At 44.1% G+C, this 18,200-nt stretch overlaps 1 protein-coding gene across 10 annotated transcripts in view; it reads left to right on the forward strand.

Moving 5' to 3' along the window:
- The window catches only part of ADCY7 (adenylate cyclase 7), a 102,652-nt gene extending 87,363 nt beyond the window's left edge, over positions 1-15,289 (forward strand). For 8 of the 10 annotated variants that reach the window (XM_074293356.1, XM_074293350.1, XM_074293352.1 and 5 more), the window contains 11 exons: positions 227-311; positions 1,180-1,314; positions 2,442-2,528; positions 6,264-6,475; positions 8,038-8,131; positions 8,688-8,843; positions 10,255-10,401; positions 11,629-11,736; positions 12,672-12,786; positions 13,297-13,421; positions 14,264-15,289. In XM_074293356.1, coding sequence (XP_074149457.1) covers positions 227-311; positions 1,180-1,314; positions 2,442-2,528; positions 6,264-6,475; positions 8,038-8,131; positions 8,688-8,843; positions 10,255-10,401; positions 11,629-11,736; positions 12,672-12,786; positions 13,297-13,421; positions 14,264-14,410 — 1,411 coding nt within the window. In that variant the 3' untranslated portion in view covers positions 14,411-15,289. Of the gene's footprint in view, positions 1-226; positions 312-1,179; positions 1,315-2,441; positions 2,529-6,263; positions 6,476-8,037; positions 8,132-8,687; positions 8,844-10,254; positions 10,402-11,628; positions 11,737-12,671; positions 12,787-13,296; positions 13,422-14,238 lie in introns of all 10 variants that reach the window. The other 2 variants (XM_074293358.1, XM_074293357.1) reach the window with 2 other exon arrangements.
- The last annotated feature ends 2,911 nt before the right edge of the window (positions 15,290-18,200 follow it).

Raw genomic sequence — 18,200 nt, forward strand, 5'->3', positions numbered from 1 at the left:
GGGGGCTGGGGACCAGAAGACAAAGAGTGACAACACCAAGGCACCCCTAGTTTTGGAGGGGAGATGTGTATTGTCTGAGTAGTGACTGCTGGAATTGGTGAGGAGGCTGGAGACCGGAGGGAGGGCCCTTGTCTGTCTCGGTCCCAGCCCCAGGCCGGCTCGGTCTTCCAGGGATGTCCCGGTCAGTTGCTCTGTGACCCAGAGGTGCTTCTGTGTTTGTCTTCAGGACTGCAGAAATGGGGATCTCCTTTGGGATTGTGGCTGGCATGATACTGCTGGCCTTGGGGGCGTGTTTTGCTGATGATGTCCTGGTGAGTGTCTGAATGCATCCTGTAGTTACTCCCTGTGGGTGCCGACCACCTAGCTACAGCACTGGCCATGGCTGTCTGGGTGTTGAGGGCTTGTGCTGATGTGTTGTGGGGCTCAGTCCATGGCCCATGTGTGGGCCAGGCAGTCCCTCTGCTCTCTCCTCTGGCCTGTATGTCCTGCTCCCTCAGCAACATGAATCAGGAGGCGCCCTTGACCTGAGCCTTCCCTGCCTTCACAAAGTCTCTCCGACTCCCATTTTACGGCACTTTGGAGTGCTGGATTTGGCGTGGGGAAAATCTGTGTTTAGGTCCTCCCACAGCCATGTTGACACCGGGCCAAGTCGTTCCATTTCTCTGGCCTCCTCTGTCAAACCAAGGGGATGGACTTGCCCTCTGAAGGCCCGTCCTGCTCTAGTCTGGGACTCTTCACACATCCTTTCTCTTAGCCCTGTGTCGGCATGCAGTAGGTGCTTTATAAATTTATAAAATTATAAATTTATAAATGCTGGTTGAGCTGACTCTTCAAGGACTAAAACCAAGGTGGGAAGCTTCTGATCTTATCAGAGCTGGGGGGGGGTGCTCCCCATCAGCCTGGACATTCAGTGAGGGCAGAAGCTTTGTCTTCCTCCATCCCTCTCCTGGTCTCCTGCCTAATTGTGGCTTCCCTGCTGGCTCTCCCCCATCCCCCAGTGTGGGAGCTCCATGTTTGTAGTCTTTCAGTGACTCTCCCTCTGCTTATTTCTTCTCTCTTTTTTTATTAAAGTTTTTTAATTTTCAAAAGATATGCATGGATACTTTTTCAGCATTAACCCTTGCAAACCCTGTATTCCAACCCCCCCTTCTCCCCACCCCCCCTCTGCTTACATCACAGAAGTGCTGCCGAGATCAGTCCGGCCTTCGCCTCCTTAGGACCCTCTCTGAGAAGGTGGAGACCGAGCCTCTGCTGAGACTGTCCTTGGCTGTCCTGACCATCGGTGGCCTGCTGACCGTGGCCATTGTGAATCTGGTAGGTCTTACTGGCTCCGTCTGTGGAGTCCGTTGAGCGCCTCATTTCCTTGTGGGATGCCTGGAGCTTCCTTCCACCCAGGGACAGCCATTTCTCTGTGTCTGTGTCCTGGGAGAGTAGCAGTCCAGCAACCAATCCAGCAGCCGGTCTGCTTTCCTAGAGGCCACACTGTCTTGCCTGGACTGAGATTTCTGGAGGCTCAGGCTGCTTCCATTCCTCAGGGAAGGGTCAGCAAGGGCCAGAGCCCATTCCTTATCTTCTGCACTGGTCTTGAACACATGTCCTTGGCAAGTAGATGTTGGAGTCAGCTTGGACTGGCTCTCGGGAACTTGTTAAATTTTCAGTTACAAATCAGGGCTTCATTAAATATTTTATTGATTTTCTAGACTTAAGAAAGTGACGGGGGAAAATGTTAATAACATAAATTAAGCTTATAAGTTTGTCCTGTGTACTTTTCTCTCTTTCCACCCATCAGTGGTTAAATACCCCCAGGTCACTCCCTGCTACTGTCCCATAGGGACATAGTCTTAGACCTACAGAATGTAAAAACAGAAAGTAGAATGGGAGAGCTTCAAGAAACCTCAGAACTTGTGCAGCAGGATAATTGTACAAATATGTATACATATATTTGATTTAACATATTTTTAACATGTTTAACATATATTGGATCACTTGTCATGTGGGGACAGAGTAAGGGAGGTGGAATTTGGAACACAAGGTTTTGCAAGGATCAGTGTTGAAAAATTATCCATGTGTATGTTTTAAAAATAAAAAGCTTTAATTAAAAAAAGAAAGAAAGAAAGAAACCTCAGAAGATAGAATGCTAAAGACTGTTTCACCCAACCTCGTTAGTTTAAAGAAGAAATTGAGACCCACAGAGAGGGGATGATTTGTTCTAGGTGACATAATGAAAAAATGAGAGGCCCCGCACCTGAAATATAGGTGCAGAAAGGGGTCTCTCTCCTCCACCAGTCTGATTTTAAGTTCACAGCGAGAGTTGAAGAAGGAACAATAGTAAGTTAGAATCTCCATAGTCCTGGTCTTTATGGTATGAGCATGAACCAACAGGAGATACCAGCCCGAGGCTCTGCAGGTGCCCCTTCCCAATGCATTGTTGTCTCCCACAGTTACTGAACACATCTAAGCAGTCTTGTGTGCACTTCACTGAGCCGAGTCATGAGAACAGCACCCACAGCCACTGTTCCGTCCTTCCGGTGAGTAGAGGCCGGGTCATGGACCCCGAATGGGGCACTGGATCCCCCACCCTCCAGCCGAGCGCCTCTTGGCTCAGTCGTCCAGCTTCTCCAGCTGCCTTTCAATACTTTTGGCAAAGTACGATCAGCTCTCACTCATAGGACAAGAGCAGAACATGCACAGATAGCTAAAAACAGTATTGATAGTACAGAAACTGATCAACGGGTCCTAGAACGTAAGACATCAGCTTCCTCATTCAGTAAAGGAGGAAACCATAGTCTAAGGAGAGGAATGATTTTGCCCGTGATCACGTAGCTACTTGTTAACAAAACTAGGGTTAGTCATATAGAATAGCTTCTCTTTCACAGCTAGAAAAAGCTGATTAGATTCATTGCTTACATTTCCTCACTTATTATTTGCTTCTCTATCTCTCTGCAATTTTGTCTGAAACTGCTGTCTCTGGGCTGATTGATCATTTCAGTTGCTAAGAAACGATAGGCATCTAAGTGACCCAGTGCATAACGTGCTCTGTCTGAACTCCGTGAGACCTGAGTTCCCATCTGGCCTGACACCAGCTGTGGGCTGATATGCTGGACGAGTCATTTAACTGTCATCTGCCTCAGTTTCCCAAAAGTAAAATGGGGATGATAACAGCAAGGCTGTTGTGAGGAGCAGATGGGATATCTATAAAGCATTTAGCACAGTGTTCTAGTATCTAGTTGGCATTTAATCAATGCTTATTCCCTCTCTCTACCCTTTTCTCATTGAAATTTCTCATTCTCTCCTTGAGCTCTCTTTAACTTTTGGCAGTTACATCTCCTCCTGCACACTCCCCAGTGCTGGCTTTCATGCTGGTGCTCTCTCCTGTGTTTCACTTCTTCCCTGTTCCTTCTCATTCTCCTTTGCTGAATTACAGCATCTCCCAGTCCCTAGCTGTGGTAGGGGCCCCGTGCTTCTGCTTTGGACCCTCTCTTGGTCTCTCTTTGTACATTTTCATTAGGTAATTTCACCTGCATTCATGAATATTATTTCTGTTCAGGTGACTCCCATATCAGGGTCATCAGTACCAATTTCTCTTGTAACCAACATCTCATAATGTTAACAGGTTCAAGGATACTTCTTATAAGCATCTCAAATTCAGTGGGTTCCAGTTAGAACTTATCTTTCCCTACTAACGTTACCCTCTTTCCAAACTTCCTTATTTCTTTTGGGGTTTCCATCCTTTTTGAGGGCAACTACATGGTGCAGTGGACAGGGTGCTGAACCTGGAGTTGAATATTAGAGTTTAGGTCTGGCCTCAAACACGTATTAGCTGTGTGATCCTTATTAATCCTGTTTGCCTCAGTTTCCTCATCTGTAAAATGAGCTGGTGAAGGAAATGGCAAACTGTTCCAAGATTTCTGCCCAAAAAAATCCCAACTGGGGCAAAGAGTCAGACACGACTGAATAACCATGACTGCTGTTCTAGCCACTCAGATTCACAACCTTAGAGCAAAGCTGGAACTACACAGAGCAACCAGAACTGTGCCCCAGATGGAGACAGCCTTAGGGATGCAACTTTTTCTTATGTTTTTGTTTTTGGAAATTGAACTTTATTTTTTTCCATTATGTGTAAAAATAGCTTTTAACATTCTTTTTATTTATTTATTTATTTGTTTTTTACAAAATTTTGAGTTCTAAATTTTTTCTCCATTCCACTCCACCTTACCAAGATGATAAACAATCTGATAGAAGTTATACATGTGCAATTGTATAAACATATTTCCACATTAGTCATGTAGTGAAAGAAGAAACAGAACAATAGGGGAAAACCACAAGAAAGAAAAAAAAACAACAACAAAAGTGAAAATAGTGTGCTTTGATCTGCATCAGATTCCATAGTTCTTTCTCTGGATGTGGATGGCGTTTCCCCATCATGAGTTTTTTGGAACTGTCTTGGATCACTGTATTGCTGAGAAGAGCTAAGTCCGTTTTAGTTGACTGTTGCCCAGTGTTGCTGTGACTGTGTACAATGTTTCCTTGACTCTGATCACTTCAGTTAGCATCACCTCATGTAAGAGGGATACAGTTCTTGCTCCATTGATGGGGGGGATTCTTCCCCTCCTGTGGCCTCTTCTAGCATCTGCCATCTATCCAAGCCATTCCCTCTCCTAGTCCTGAATTTCTGCTCTTATTTGCCTCTCCATCGCCCACCCCACTCAAAATGAACTGTCTGGTCTGAGTGATTGTGTTATTATTTATTATGTGGGGTGAATGATTCATGTGAGCTTGGCTGTGGGGGGATCAGCAGCTACTGCTTTACTCTGGTAGGCCCCTGCTCCTGTACAAACTTTGCCCTGGCCTTCAGTCACTTTCTTCCTCTGCCCTGAATTCCCACCGTTTTCTCCGAACTCCTTCCTCCATCGTGGTGCAGTGTAGAGAGCTCAGGCTTTGGTGAGAAGACCCCAGTTTGACTTCTTTGCCCTCTCTGACTCTCAGCTTCCTCAGTTCTGTGGTGAGCTTTGTGGCTCCCTTCCAGCTTTTAGACCGATCATCCTGTGGCGATCGTAACTTTTCTTATCTTCTGGTGCTCCCCACAAACTGCCCCTTCCTCCTCAAGGAGGGGCTTCTCTCATGCTCTGTGACACAGGAGGCCGGGACGAAGGATTGGCCCCTCCATGCAGATTTTTCCTGGCTCCCGTTACTCAGCAGTCTCCTTTCCTCCTTTTAGGTCCCCTCTGTTCTGTCCTGATTTTTATTTCTCCTGTTCTCTTTGGATCTTCCAGGTCAGTCCAGTACCTCACTCACTCACTGCCTTCTTACCCAGTGACCCTGGCCTCCCAGTTGGCTACTTTCTCAGCTCTCATGACCCCCACTTCCAGTCTGAGAGCTCCCATGGCTTCATCTTCCCAAGTCCTTGGGACCTGTGGGATCAATAACTTGTCCTGAGGTCTCAGTGTTTGGATATCCCTGTTGGCCTGCCAAGTTCAGCTGAAGCTGCCCCATTCTCCTGCCTCGGTTGTCCTCCTGTGCCTCCCCTCCCCTTCTCCTCCCTCCATTCACTTCTTGTTGATCCCACTTCCATGTCATCTTTTTCGCCTCCCCTTTCTCTCCCCTCACACCCCATCCCTCCTTGTTCCCCACCCTCATTACCTCTAACCTGGCCAGTGTCTCCCCAGCCCATCTTCTTCAAATTGGCCAAAATGTCCTTACTGAAGTCTGAGCGTAACCTCACCTCTGCACAGCTCAGGAACCATTAGTGACTCCCTATTAGCTCTAGCATAAAATATCAGCTCTTCTGCTTGGTGTTTAAAGGCCTTCCCAGGGTAGCCCTGGTCAACTTTAAAGTGCCTCACTTTACAGTCTGCTTTCCGGGCCCTCCTTTGAACCCGTCCTTCCATCCTTTGTTTCTGTGGCTCATTATGGACTCTCCCCCCATGCTTTTCACCACTTAGGGCCCTTCCTCAAGACTCGGGTCTCTTGCTATAGTCAGGCTTTCTCGATTTTTCTCTTTTGTTTGTGCTCTGTTCCCCTGAATTATTGTGTTTACCCTTGCTTTTGCATTCCCAGTTAACACAATTCCTTGCGCTTGTTAGGCATTTAAGGCTGAATTGAAATCATGGGACCTGCCGAAGAGCACATCTGGGGGCTAGACCATCAAAGAGAGAGATTGCTAAATCTCCAGGCCTGGGACGGCCCTAACCAGTGGGGGGTTGGGCAGTGGGGGGTGAGAGCCCAGAGCAGCCAGCCCTGACCTGAGCCTGCTTTGCCCCCAGTACTACGCCTACAGCTGTATCCTGGCCTTCATCGCCTGCTCCATGTTCCTGCGCATGAGCCTGGAGCTGAAGGTGCTGATGCTGACGGCCTCGGGCATCTTCTACCTGGTGGTCTTCAACACGTACATCAGTGGGAGCCCAGAGGCAGACGGGATTGGGCCCAAGAACGTCACTCTCAACAGCAGCTCCCACTCCTACCCAGGCTCCTCCAGGTGGGCGAGCCTGCCTCCCTGGGCTTCTCTCGGTCTATGGATGAGCCGTGTGTCTCAGCCCCAAGTGGGGCCTTTATTTGGGCCTAGGGTGTCTAGATCTTTTAAAATCCTTCTTTTCAAGGAAACTTTCATTTTTAAAGGTATAACCTACATTTGGGGATAGACTATTTTTGGACCAATACAGTGGTTAATAACAAAAATTGTTATTATATTTATATAACACATTTCGGCTTTTGTTTTGTTTTTGTTTTTTCTGAGGCAATCGGGGTTAAGTGACTTGCCCAGGGTCACACATCTAGGAAGTGTTAAGTGTCTGAGACCAGATTTGAACTCAGGTCCTTCTCTCTTCAGAGCTGGTCCTCTATCCACTGTGCCACCTAGCTGCCCCAAGAGTTTCTGCTTTTAAGAGCACGGTCTCATTTTGGTGTGAAATTCTAGAATGGGTGGCATTTTCCCCATTTTAAGTACAAACTGAGGTCCAAGGAGATAAGGGATCACAAAGATTAAAACTTGAGGGGGCCTTAGGGAACATCTAGTGCAACCTCATATTTTAAAGCAGTGGAGCCAGAGAGGGGAAGTGATCTGCCAGTGTTGTCAGAGCTGAAGCTTGACTCCAGAACTGATCCTAATGCAGCCTCCACCACTAGTGAGGGGCAGAGAAAGGATGGACTTCCTGACTCCCCAGAAGCACTCAGGCTTCTGTGGGGCCTAGTCTTTCCAGAGGCCTTCAAGCCCATCCCCCACCTATAGTGGGGCTTCAGGGGGCTCCCTTGGCCTAATAGAGTTGAGGAGAGGGAGGAGTGGGGGTGCTGGTATTCTGGCTCCCAGGCTGGGCAGGGAAGGTGTCCTGGTAGCCATCTTTGTTTTCTGGGTCCCTGGGGCCTTCTGGGCTGAACATGTGTGGGTCAGGGCCCGTTGAATTTGAAAGCTAGTATTTACATTTAAGCATGGGAGTCTCTGAGTAGAAAGAATGTGGGAGTTGGAAGGATTGGGAGGCTTAGGTTTGAATCCCAACTCTGACACTGTTGGGGTCATCTTGGATTAGCCATGTTCTTGAACCTCACTTTTCCCCATTTACAAAATGGGAAGAACATTTGTGCTCTCTACTTCACAGATGTATTGTGAGGAAAGGGCTTTGTGCTCTCTGAAGCACTGGATGAATGTCATTAATATGTAATTTATCACACACACACACACACACACACACACACACACACACACACACTCCACTCCCCTCCACAACCCAGCCCTGATTTTCTAGAATGCAGCTTAGAGACCTTGTAGTTCAACTCTCCTATTTTATAGATGAGGAAACTGTGGGAGGGAAGATGATGATTGCCTGTGGCTATATAGGAGCACATCTAGGTGGTTCAGGTATTCCTAAGTTTGAATCTCACTTTAGGTACTTACTCACTGTGTGACTCTGGACAAGTCACATTACCCTGTTTGCTTCAATTTCCTTAACTGTAAAATGATGTTGTGAAGATCATATGAGATGATAGGGCCTGCTGTGTGGCAGACACTTAATAAATATTTGTTTTTTCCTTTTCTCCTGTATCCAGTGTCTCAACTTCACGATTCATGAAAGATCTGAAAATAATGATCAATTTTTACCTGATCCTGTTTTATTTTACCCTTATCCTGCTGTCAAAACAGGTACAGTTTGCAAAGCTCCAGGATGCATCAGTGTTCCATATTCCATCCTTCCTTCTCCCTTCCCTGATGGGACTTGGAGGTGTTGCCTCAGATTTGGAATAAAAAAAGGGGAGGCCTTTATTGGGAGGGTCCCTTATGGGACAGTCCAGCCAATTGTTGGTGACAAAGTGCTGGTATTTTGACATCTGGACGTGTCTAAGTCTGCTTTGTGGGCTAGCTGTGCTCTTTTAAAACATTTAGAAAAGATATTTTGGCTCAAAAGCTCCTCCTGTATCTTTTTTCTGTTCTAGTTCTTTCATGTGGAACGTGACATCTTTGGCCTTTATCCCTCATCATTTGGGTGGTGGGGATATCTTTTGGGGGAGGACTATGTCTCCCTGAGGGATACTGTGTCTTCTCAGACTGGGGACTCTCTGGGCAGGGACTATCACTTCTCACCCTGAATCACAGTGGGGACTCCTTGGATTCCTGGAGGGCAGACTTGCCTTCCCTCCCTACCTCCCTGGGACCCTGGGATGGAGCACAAAAGATACCATTTCCTGGGCTTTTTCTACAGATTGATTATTACTACCGCCTGGACTATCTGTGGAAGAACAAGTTTAAGAAAGAACAGGAAGAATTTGAAACCATGAAAAATGTGAATCATCTCCTGCTGGAGAACGTCCTCCCTACTCATGTGGCTGAGCATTTCATTGGGGACAAGCTCACTGAGGTACGGGTCAGGGCCGTGGAGAGGGCGGGCATCGGTCACTCTGGCGGCCAAGTCCAGACCCGTCGTTGGGTGTTTTCTAAGGTGGGCTTGGATGCTGGCGGTACTGAGCTACAAGATCAGGCTGAAGATTTCTCAGATCCAAGCCCCATTTCTATCAGTCAGAGGAGCTTTTTGCTCGTGTGAAGGAGTCTTGTGGCCTTGTCTTCCTGCCTGAGCCTCCTGACTCCTGAGAGGTTGAGAAGTAGAGGGAGGGAGCTGATGGCTTCTGTGTTTTTGAAAGTAGTGACCTTTCTGGGAAGCAGGCAGGAAAGGGTCCTGTTATGGTCTACAAGAAGCCTTTGACATGGAATAGAGATAGGGAATGGACCTGGCATCTCACTGGCAGAAGGAGCCATTCCAGGTGAGGAGATTCCTTCTACCAATATAGGGAAACTTTTAGTTAGAAAGAATTATGTGGAGCACTGAGGGGTTAAGTAACTTGCCCAAGACCACTCAGCTAGTGAGTGACTTCAAGGGGTGCTTTCCATCCACTCTATCATAAAGGGAGGAAAATAAAAGCTTTCCTTGCAGAACACTGGTAATTCTAGGGAAAAGATTGCCATTATGACCATTTATACTAAAAATAGCTCACCTTTCTGCGGTACCTTAAGGTTTAAAAAATATTTTCCTTTCCAAAAGAAAAATGAGAAAAAAGAAGAAAGGAAGGAATGAAGGAAGGAAAGAAGGGAGGAAGGGAAGAGAAAGGAAGAATGGAGAAAGGAAGGAAGGGAAGGAGGGAGAAAGGAACAAAGGGAAAGGGAGGGGGGAAAAGGGAGACAGAAAGAAGAGAAAGATCTGATGATGTGGTTGGAGCAGATCTTGCCGCCCTTTTATCCATGAGGATTCCAGGCTCAGGAGGACACACTTTTCGTCCAGATCTCCCAGCTCATACAGATGGATTCAGTCTCTGGGCATCAAGAGCAGTGTTCTCTCCCTGTGCCCCAGGGCTAATTCCCCTCTCCCCCTCCCAGATCCTCCCCAGACAGCTGCTCACTTGCTGCCAGATGGTGATGTTACCTTTGGGATTCCTCTGTGCCCATCACAGGGCGTTTCACATGATGTTTAATAATCACAACGCCAATGAGAACAAGTATCTCTGAGCCTTGTAATTATGGCCTAGGCTTCACATTGCCTTCTTTGATCCTTACTGTACCCTTATAAGGTATTACAAGGTAATGAGGGCTTCCATTTTAAAGGTGAGGAAACATGACTGATACTTAGGATTAGTACCACTGCACTCTTCTCGGGCTAGAGCTCGCCTTCCCGAGCAGGCCCCTGAGGGTGCCGGGGTGCCCTCCTGGGGCTGCAGCTGCGTGGGTGAGTGAGTGGGGCCCAGCAGTGAAGTTTCCCTCTTGCCTTCCTGCTGTCTCAGGACTGGTATCACCAATCTTACGACTGTGTCTGCGTCATGTTTGCATCTGTGCCTGATTTCAAAGTGTTCTACACCGAGTGTGACGTCAACAAGGAGGGCCTCGAGTGCTTGAGGCTCCTAAATGAGATCATCGCGGACTTTGATGAGGTACCACGAAGGCAGAGCTCATCCTCAAGGGCTGTCGCTAGATTCCTGTTTGCTTTGACACAGATTTGATGACCTGCTCTTGTGCCGTAGCGACAATTTTAGGCTCATTTCCTAATTCCATTTGGCTTGGGCTCCTATTAAAAGGCACCTTTTCAGGTGTTAATCGTGCAGAGAGGGGGGCCAAGACAAATGCCCTGTGTAAGGCATTTACACAGGTGTGTAAGGAGGAAGGTGAGAATTCATTTGATGTTCAGTGTTTGCTGTAGATAAGGACCATATTACATTTTTAAAGCACTCTTTATTGTTGCCGAGTAGTGTCTTACTCTGTTGCCCCATTTGGAGTTTTCTCAGGGAGACACTGCAGTAGTTTGCCATTTCCTTCTCCAGCTCATTTTACAGATGAGGAAACTGAGGCAAACATAGTTAAATGAGCTACTTGGGGTCACACAGTAAGTGTCTGAGGCTGGATTTGAGTTTGGGGACTGGGCCTCTGAGCTGCTTCCCTGTGAATTAAGTAAGTGGGGCAAGTATTTTTGTGCTCAATCTCCAGAAGAGGAAATTGAGTCTACGTTGTAGAGGAAAGCACACTGGCCTGCCAATCAGAAGACCTGGATTTGAATCCCAGTGCTACCACTAACTTGATTTGGACAAATCATCGGGTCTCAGTTTCCTGATTTGTAAAGAATGGACTTGCCTAGATGATCCCTAAGGTTATTTCCACCCTGGATAGGCTATAATTCTGTAATGATGTTATGATCAAGCCATTCCAATAAGAATATCACATTTTTATAGAATATTTTATAAAAACCTCAAACAAGACCCAGGAAGGGGAAATCATTTGCCCCAAACAAAGGAAGAGCTTACAGCCTAGGAGATGCTGTCATGGTAATATACATTTTCCCTTCCCTTTTCAGAGTCTCGAATGTTTCACAGATAGTAATATTGTCTTTGGGCAGTAAGAAGCATCAGTGAAACTGAGTTCCAAAGTGGGGAGAAGACTGAGGGAAGCTAGGGTGCCTTCCTTCAAACAGGAAGTAGGTGGGGATGGGAATAGGGTCCAAAACTGCTTTCTCATAAGGGAGCAATCCGAGTTACTTCACGCAATTTCAGCTAGAAATACATAACCTTCAGTGAAAGTCCTCTGCTCCTCTGAAGCTGGAGCATGGATGGGGTCAGGTTTCCCATTAGGAGGAGTCTGTGACGTCTGTTTTTTCTTTCTACCTAAAGCTACTGCTAAAGCCAAAATTCAGTGGGGTGGAGAAGATCAAGACTATCGGTAGCACCTACATGGCAGCTGCTGGGCTCAGCCTCACCCCTGGGCAGGAGAATAATCAGGTACAGTCCCATACGATCAAAAGCAACTTAAAATAGGTTATTTGAATTATAAACTGTAATCCTAAGGGAAAACATTTCTAGAACTGTAAACCCAAAACTATATTGCTTGTAAAAAGAAACCGTGTATATGAATTCCAAGATGTAGTAGCACCTAATTTACGCTTTTCTCTTTCTGGCCTTTTCTTCCCATGTTGATCAGATTTTCTTTGTTTCTTTCTGTCTGGTCTTAGTATAATGACTCCCATTTCTCAAGGTTTACAAAACCATTCCCTTATAACAATGCTGTATAGCAATATGGGCATAATTATTCCCATTTTACAAATGAGGAAACGGGAGTTAGAGAGAAATGTGGTTTGCGTCGGTCACATAAGCACTTCATTGGTAGGTGTGTTGTTGCTCCTTAATCGTTCTGAGACCTTGGATGAACAACTTTTCAGCCCCACTTTTTTTCTGAATAAAGGGGTTGGGCTAGCTGTCCTCTCTGCTCCCTTTCAACATTGCAATACGTTAATACATTACAATCCATTCAGCCATTCTCTAGGTCTCTAACCGGTAAGTTGTTGGAGAATGGGGAGGGCAGAGAGCAGACCCTTGTCTTGTGGCCTCCCTCCCAGCAAAGGAGCCATGAGGATGCTCGGAGCCCTCTGGGACTATCTTCTGGGGAAGGGCCTAAGGCCCTGGGGTAGGGCAGCACTAGCTGAGGCTTTTGGAGGCAGACTCAGGACAGAGCTGCCTGCCCCGCTTCAGGACAAGGCCCGACCTTGCCTCATCTCCCCAGCACACTCATCTGCCCCCGCCATGCTGACCAGGAACAGCTTCATTGAGGCCTTAGGTGGATGCACATGGGGGCAGAGGGCAGTGTCATGGGGAGGGAGCAAGGATCAGGACCTTTGAAAAGCACTTTAGGAAGCTCTGGGAATATTTGCCTTTGGCAGGATCAGGAGCGCCAGCATGCCCACATAGGCATCATGGTGGAATACAGCATTGCTCTGATGAACAAGCTAGATGGCATCAACAGGCACTCCTTCAACACCTTTCGCCTCCGGGTTGGTGAGTTCGCCTTACCAGGGATCTGGGGGACAGAAGTAGAGGGAAGCAGAGGGGATAACCTTAAATGGTCATCAGCCTACTTGCAGGAAGACCCACTCTTAAGCCTGCCTAGAGGTAGAAAGTTACTTCTTAATTTTTCCTCTAAAATTCCTAGGGAGTTTATATTCCTGAATGTCTAAAAGAAGCCATATTTATATTTCATCTGCATTTTTGATTATTGGTCTAATTGTAGACAACTTTTCCTTCCCAACTCATATAAAACTTGACTTTGAACTCTCATTGGTATATTTTTCAGCAGATGACTAAATTTCTCTTTCCCTACTCACCAGAGATATTATTTTAGGTATGTAGCCTATATTCAGACCTGAATGGTACTTCTTGGTTTTGGGAAATAGATTTTTCTAGTTTCCATCTAGGCTGCAGTTCAGTGAAAGGCTTGGCCAAGGTGGCTCTATCTAGAAGTCCTAAAGCTGCTTTCCACACTGAGCTCACTACAAATACTTTCTTCAGGCATCAACCATGGGCCGGTCATCGCTGGGGTGATTGGTGCACGCAAACCTCAGTATGACATCTGGGGAAACACAGTCAATGTTGCCAGTCGAATGGAGAGCACTGGAGAACTTGGGAAAATACAGGTAAAAAGAAAGCATTGTAGTTTGCAATGAAATTTCAGGCAGTTGTCCTGGAGAGAATCCTGGAATGGGAGTTAGAAGTCTTGGTTACCATGTGACCTTGGGCAAGATACATCTTCATCCTGAACTTAAGCTGTGAAGGCCCTAATTCAATCCCCTCATTTTTAAAGAGGAAACATCTCCCTGGGATTCTCCTCTGTGGGTTGGACTAGATGACTCCTAATTTAGGATTCTATCCCCTGCCTCCCAGCTGGTGCCTAAATTGTCTCCTGTGCCCCATCAAAAAGCATTTCGTTGTATCACGGGCTCTGGGGATAGACAAAAAGGAGATGCTCCCTGTCCTCAAGGCACTTGCATTCTGTCAGGAGAGAAAATAAATATACAAAATAAATACAAGCTTATTTCAGGGATGGAAAGGAATTCCCTGTCTCACTCCCACTAAAAAAGTTCAGTGCCTCACAAGTAAAAGATAATACAGTCTTCTTCAGTGGATACACATCTAACATCTCATGTGTTTACTGAAGCTCCTAGCCTAGCAATACAGAAGAAAGCCCTGAATTCTCAAAAGCTCCAATAGCAAAAGCAGGGTCTGGAGCACTCTCTCTGAGCTTCAGAAGCAGGGTATGGATTCACTGGTACAGTTTGCTGTCTAAGGAACAGTCCAGAGAGGCTCATCACCTAAGTGGGCTACTGGGAGGTGAGTTTTTTTGGTCCACTTCAGCTCATCTCTACCTTCTGTTAAATGTGCTGAGCTGCATTGAGAGAGGCTAATTATGCAGGCAGTGCCCAGTGAGATTTATTTCCTCTTTCACAAAAGCAGACTTTGGGCTTGTTTTCCTTTGCAGGTTACCGAGGAGACCAGTACCATCCTCCAGAAGCTGGGCTATTCTTGTGAATGCCGGGGACTGATCAATGTCAAAGGCAAAGGAGAGTTAAGAACTTACTTTGTCTGCACAGATACCACTAAGTTCCAAGGCATGGGGCTAAACTGAGGAATTCCACTGGATTGTAAGGTTCCCTTGCTTTGCCTTTCATACACAAGCCAAGGATCGATGGCTTGGCCCTTGGAACTTTGGTGACGAGCAGAAAAAGCTACCATCTCCCGGGCTTGCTTTAAAGAATTTCCCATCTCTTGTTCGTGAAACTACTGTTGGCCTAAACCAACTACAGGCTGAAACTCTGAGAAAGAACTCCCCAAAGGCATGGGATATACCAAGCTTCTGGCCTGTTTTTGCTACAGATCTTGTAGAGCTGTTCCTGGGCAGAAAGCAGGAGTTTGGATTGTAACTATACCTGGAAACTGTTACATTACAGAGTGCCATCTAGTGACTTCTTGGCAACAAAGAGACTCTTTTTATAGAAACTTTGACATATAGTCAGTTCTTGTTATCTAATGTCGCTTTAAAATGCATTTTCTGTTGGGCTTTGGATGGGCCCCAGACTCTGTTCTGGATACCCATGGAGGAATCACTTCTGTGAAAGAATTATGGGAATGAACACCAGACATTCTTAGTTAATAACAAGGCCCTGCCTAGATGGTGGTTTGAGATCCCTGTTAGTTCTATATGTCACAGATAAAACCTTTGTTGGGGGATGGGGATGACTCAGAAACCCTCAGAACCCTAAAGGCATTTTCTTTCATTTCTAGATTTTAAACAATGGAGTGTGTTTATAAGGAAACATTACTGAAGATAATTATTAACTGTTCCTATTTGCTGTTTTTCTGTTTCCCCTGTTCTCATGAGTTTGTTCTAAACGGATATGTTATTAATGGGACATTTTAAAAGGTTTTCTCAGTGCTGGAAGAATTAACCTGTTAGTCTGTCATCTGTCTTCTTAACATGACTGAAAAGCCCAAGAAATCAATGCCATGACTTTGTGTTCTTAGTATTTGTTCTGGACATCGAATAGAGTCACCTTGGCTCTAAAATCAAATTTTCTCTGCAAGCATTTTCAGTTTGGTTCTCCTAAGAAGGTAGAGGTAAAGATTAAAAAAAAAAAAAAAAAAAAAAAAAAAAAAAAAAGCTTTTTTTTTTTTTTTTTTTTTTTTTTTTTGCGGGGAGTTGCTAAATTAGATTCATTCTCTTACCCCTCATTTATTATATAGGTATTAGACTTATTAAACATCAGTAATTTTAAATTATGTTAGGAACCATCTACTTTTGTAGCTATATTGTTACTTTTCAGGCTAGAGAAAAAGTATATATGTAACATAAAGCTGTCCCAGCATGAACCTACCTATAGGAAAATCTTCCCTTACATCTTTGGTTTGCGATTGGAAACTAGTAGGAACTAACAAAACTATTCAGCACATAGGAAGATCCCAGAATACGTGTAATCCAGACAGAAAATCTCCCAAGAAATCCTCTCGTCTGTCTAGATGCAATCTCACCTAACATTCTCCTTCACAGAAATGCAGACATACTCATTCTAAATCAGAGTAATTCCCTTTAGAAACAAGCTACAATTATATAATGTTCTTTTAAGTGTCTTGATTATTGAGAACAGCTATGTGCTTTCATAGGACTGTAGATTTAGAGTTGAAGGTATCTCAGATGTTATCTAGTCAAATCCTGCAAATGACCCGAGATGTTTTGTTCAAAGTCCAACACAGCAAGTGCCAGACAGAGAATTTGAATGCAGATCTTCCAACTTCCAATTCTGTGTTTATTGCCCCACCCTACCTTCTGAGGGATGTGGGAATGACAACCTATTTCAGTTGTTTTATAAGCAGAACTAAACTAGTAATAGAATTTTAGGGAAAGTTGAGGTTTTAAAAATGCTGAATTTCATTTCATGTGTGGATATTTCTGTGACAAATTACCACTCAGTTCATCTCATCCAAATTCAGTTTTCCACATAGGGGCTGGAGTTTACGATTTCCAAAAACACTTTCAAAGATACCTAACAAACCAGAGAGTTAAGTGAACAGAAAAGGCCTTTTGTGATCCAGAGGTGTCAAGTTCTGTCCTGTGAAACCCTTAGGAGAAGTCTTATTTTAATATTCTGTCCTGGGTGAGACTAAATCTGGAGTACAATTAGGTACAAATGATTCCCCAGAATTGCTTGCTTTATTTGAATTTATACTGCTATTTCTATTGTGTTATAACCAATCACTGTATTTTACAGAATTATAACTTCAAGTAGTGTGAATTCCTATTATATATGGCCACTTCATGGGATTCATTATTGGGGCTAATTAGGACTTGATCATAATATTAAGCTACATTTTAAGGAGGAGGATAAGCTGGAATGTCCAGAAGAAGGCAATCAGGAGTGTTGAAGGGCCTCAAGCACACTATATATCTATATCTATATCTATCTATCTATATAGATATAGATATATGTCTATATATCTATATCTATATATATTTATTTATTGAAAAAAACTGGAGCAATTTGACCTGGAAAAGGCTTGATATATCAGGAAAAAGATGAAGTAATTACCTTTAAATATAAAGAATTAGATTTGTTTTGGGGAGCCAAACAGATGTAAGTTGCAGAGATGTCAATTTAGGCTTGATTTAAAGAAACATTTGTAAGTTTATGCAGAGATGGAATGGGCCATCCTGGTCCCTCCGCACAGTCATCATGGATAAAAACTTAAATATAATATAGACTTTTTTTTTACTTAGGTATGGGTTGGAACATAAGGCCTCTGAAGTCCTTTTCAATACTGCAATATTAATACTTTCTCTACTATGAGTAGCTGGTATCTGAAATCATGGAGCACCTGATTTAACTACATAAAAAAATGAAGCAATGTTTCTCTTAGCAAATAAAATAAAACTGTGCTTTTATTGGTATGGGTACTCCCTTTACAGATGGAGATCATAACCCTTCCATGACTTAGTAGATGGTGCTAATGTATTGATGTGGCTCAAAAAATCTTATCCACCTTGAGGACAAGTCTTGTATTACAAACTTCTCCATTCTAACTTGTGGGAAAACATGTGCTGGTAGTATGTGTATATCATTTGCAAATAAAGAATGGCTCAGGATCTGGATGAGTTTGTGTGAAAAGTTGCCATGGCCTCAAATAACCAGAATCTCTCCTTCTTTCACTGAAGCAAGCATCAACAGTTTCAGCAGAGGTGTTTAAACATGTCATCAAAATCTGTCCAGGAAGGAAAATAGATTTGTACCAGTTTGGATATTTGGCTACATAGTTTTTTTTTGTTTTTTGTTTTTTTACTTATAGTACTCCTCACTCAGATGAAATGAGATGTTTTTCTAGACTGAAGCTGCTACAAGAAATGAATTTATTGGAAATATCAGTATTCATGTTTGACAAGAAATCAATTTAAACAAAGCTAGTCTTTTCCGTGACCTAAGAATAGCTACTAAAGTGGCATACTGAAAAAACTTGTCAAACTGACTAGTGGGAAATATTTTAAAGTTGTTTAGCTTACATGTTTATAACTATTTCCACGAGAAATAATCACTAATAAAAATTGTTATATATTCAGAATAATGCTACATGTGCATATTTTTAGAAGATACATGTAAAAACTGGGACTCACACTGATGATAGAGCTAACATTTGTTTCAAAGCAGAATTTTTCTAAGTAGCAGTATTTCATAAGATAAATTTGCAACTGACAATGTTAAGTACCTTGATGTGTTTTGTACTTTATTGAATCTGGATTTTTTTGTTTACAGAGCAGTATTTAAGTCAAAACTCTTACTTTAAAATAGATTTTTCAATGTTTATTCCTTCAAATTATTATTTTTTGGTTGTTTCCCAGAATGAAATTTAAGACTTGTGGCAAAGAATTATGC

The sequence above is a fragment of the Sminthopsis crassicaudata genome, chromosome 2 (genome assembly GCF_048593235.1).
Source record: "Sminthopsis crassicaudata isolate SCR6 chromosome 2, ASM4859323v1, whole genome shotgun sequence".
Taxonomy (NCBI): domain Eukaryota; kingdom Metazoa; phylum Chordata; class Mammalia; order Dasyuromorphia; family Dasyuridae; genus Sminthopsis; species Sminthopsis crassicaudata.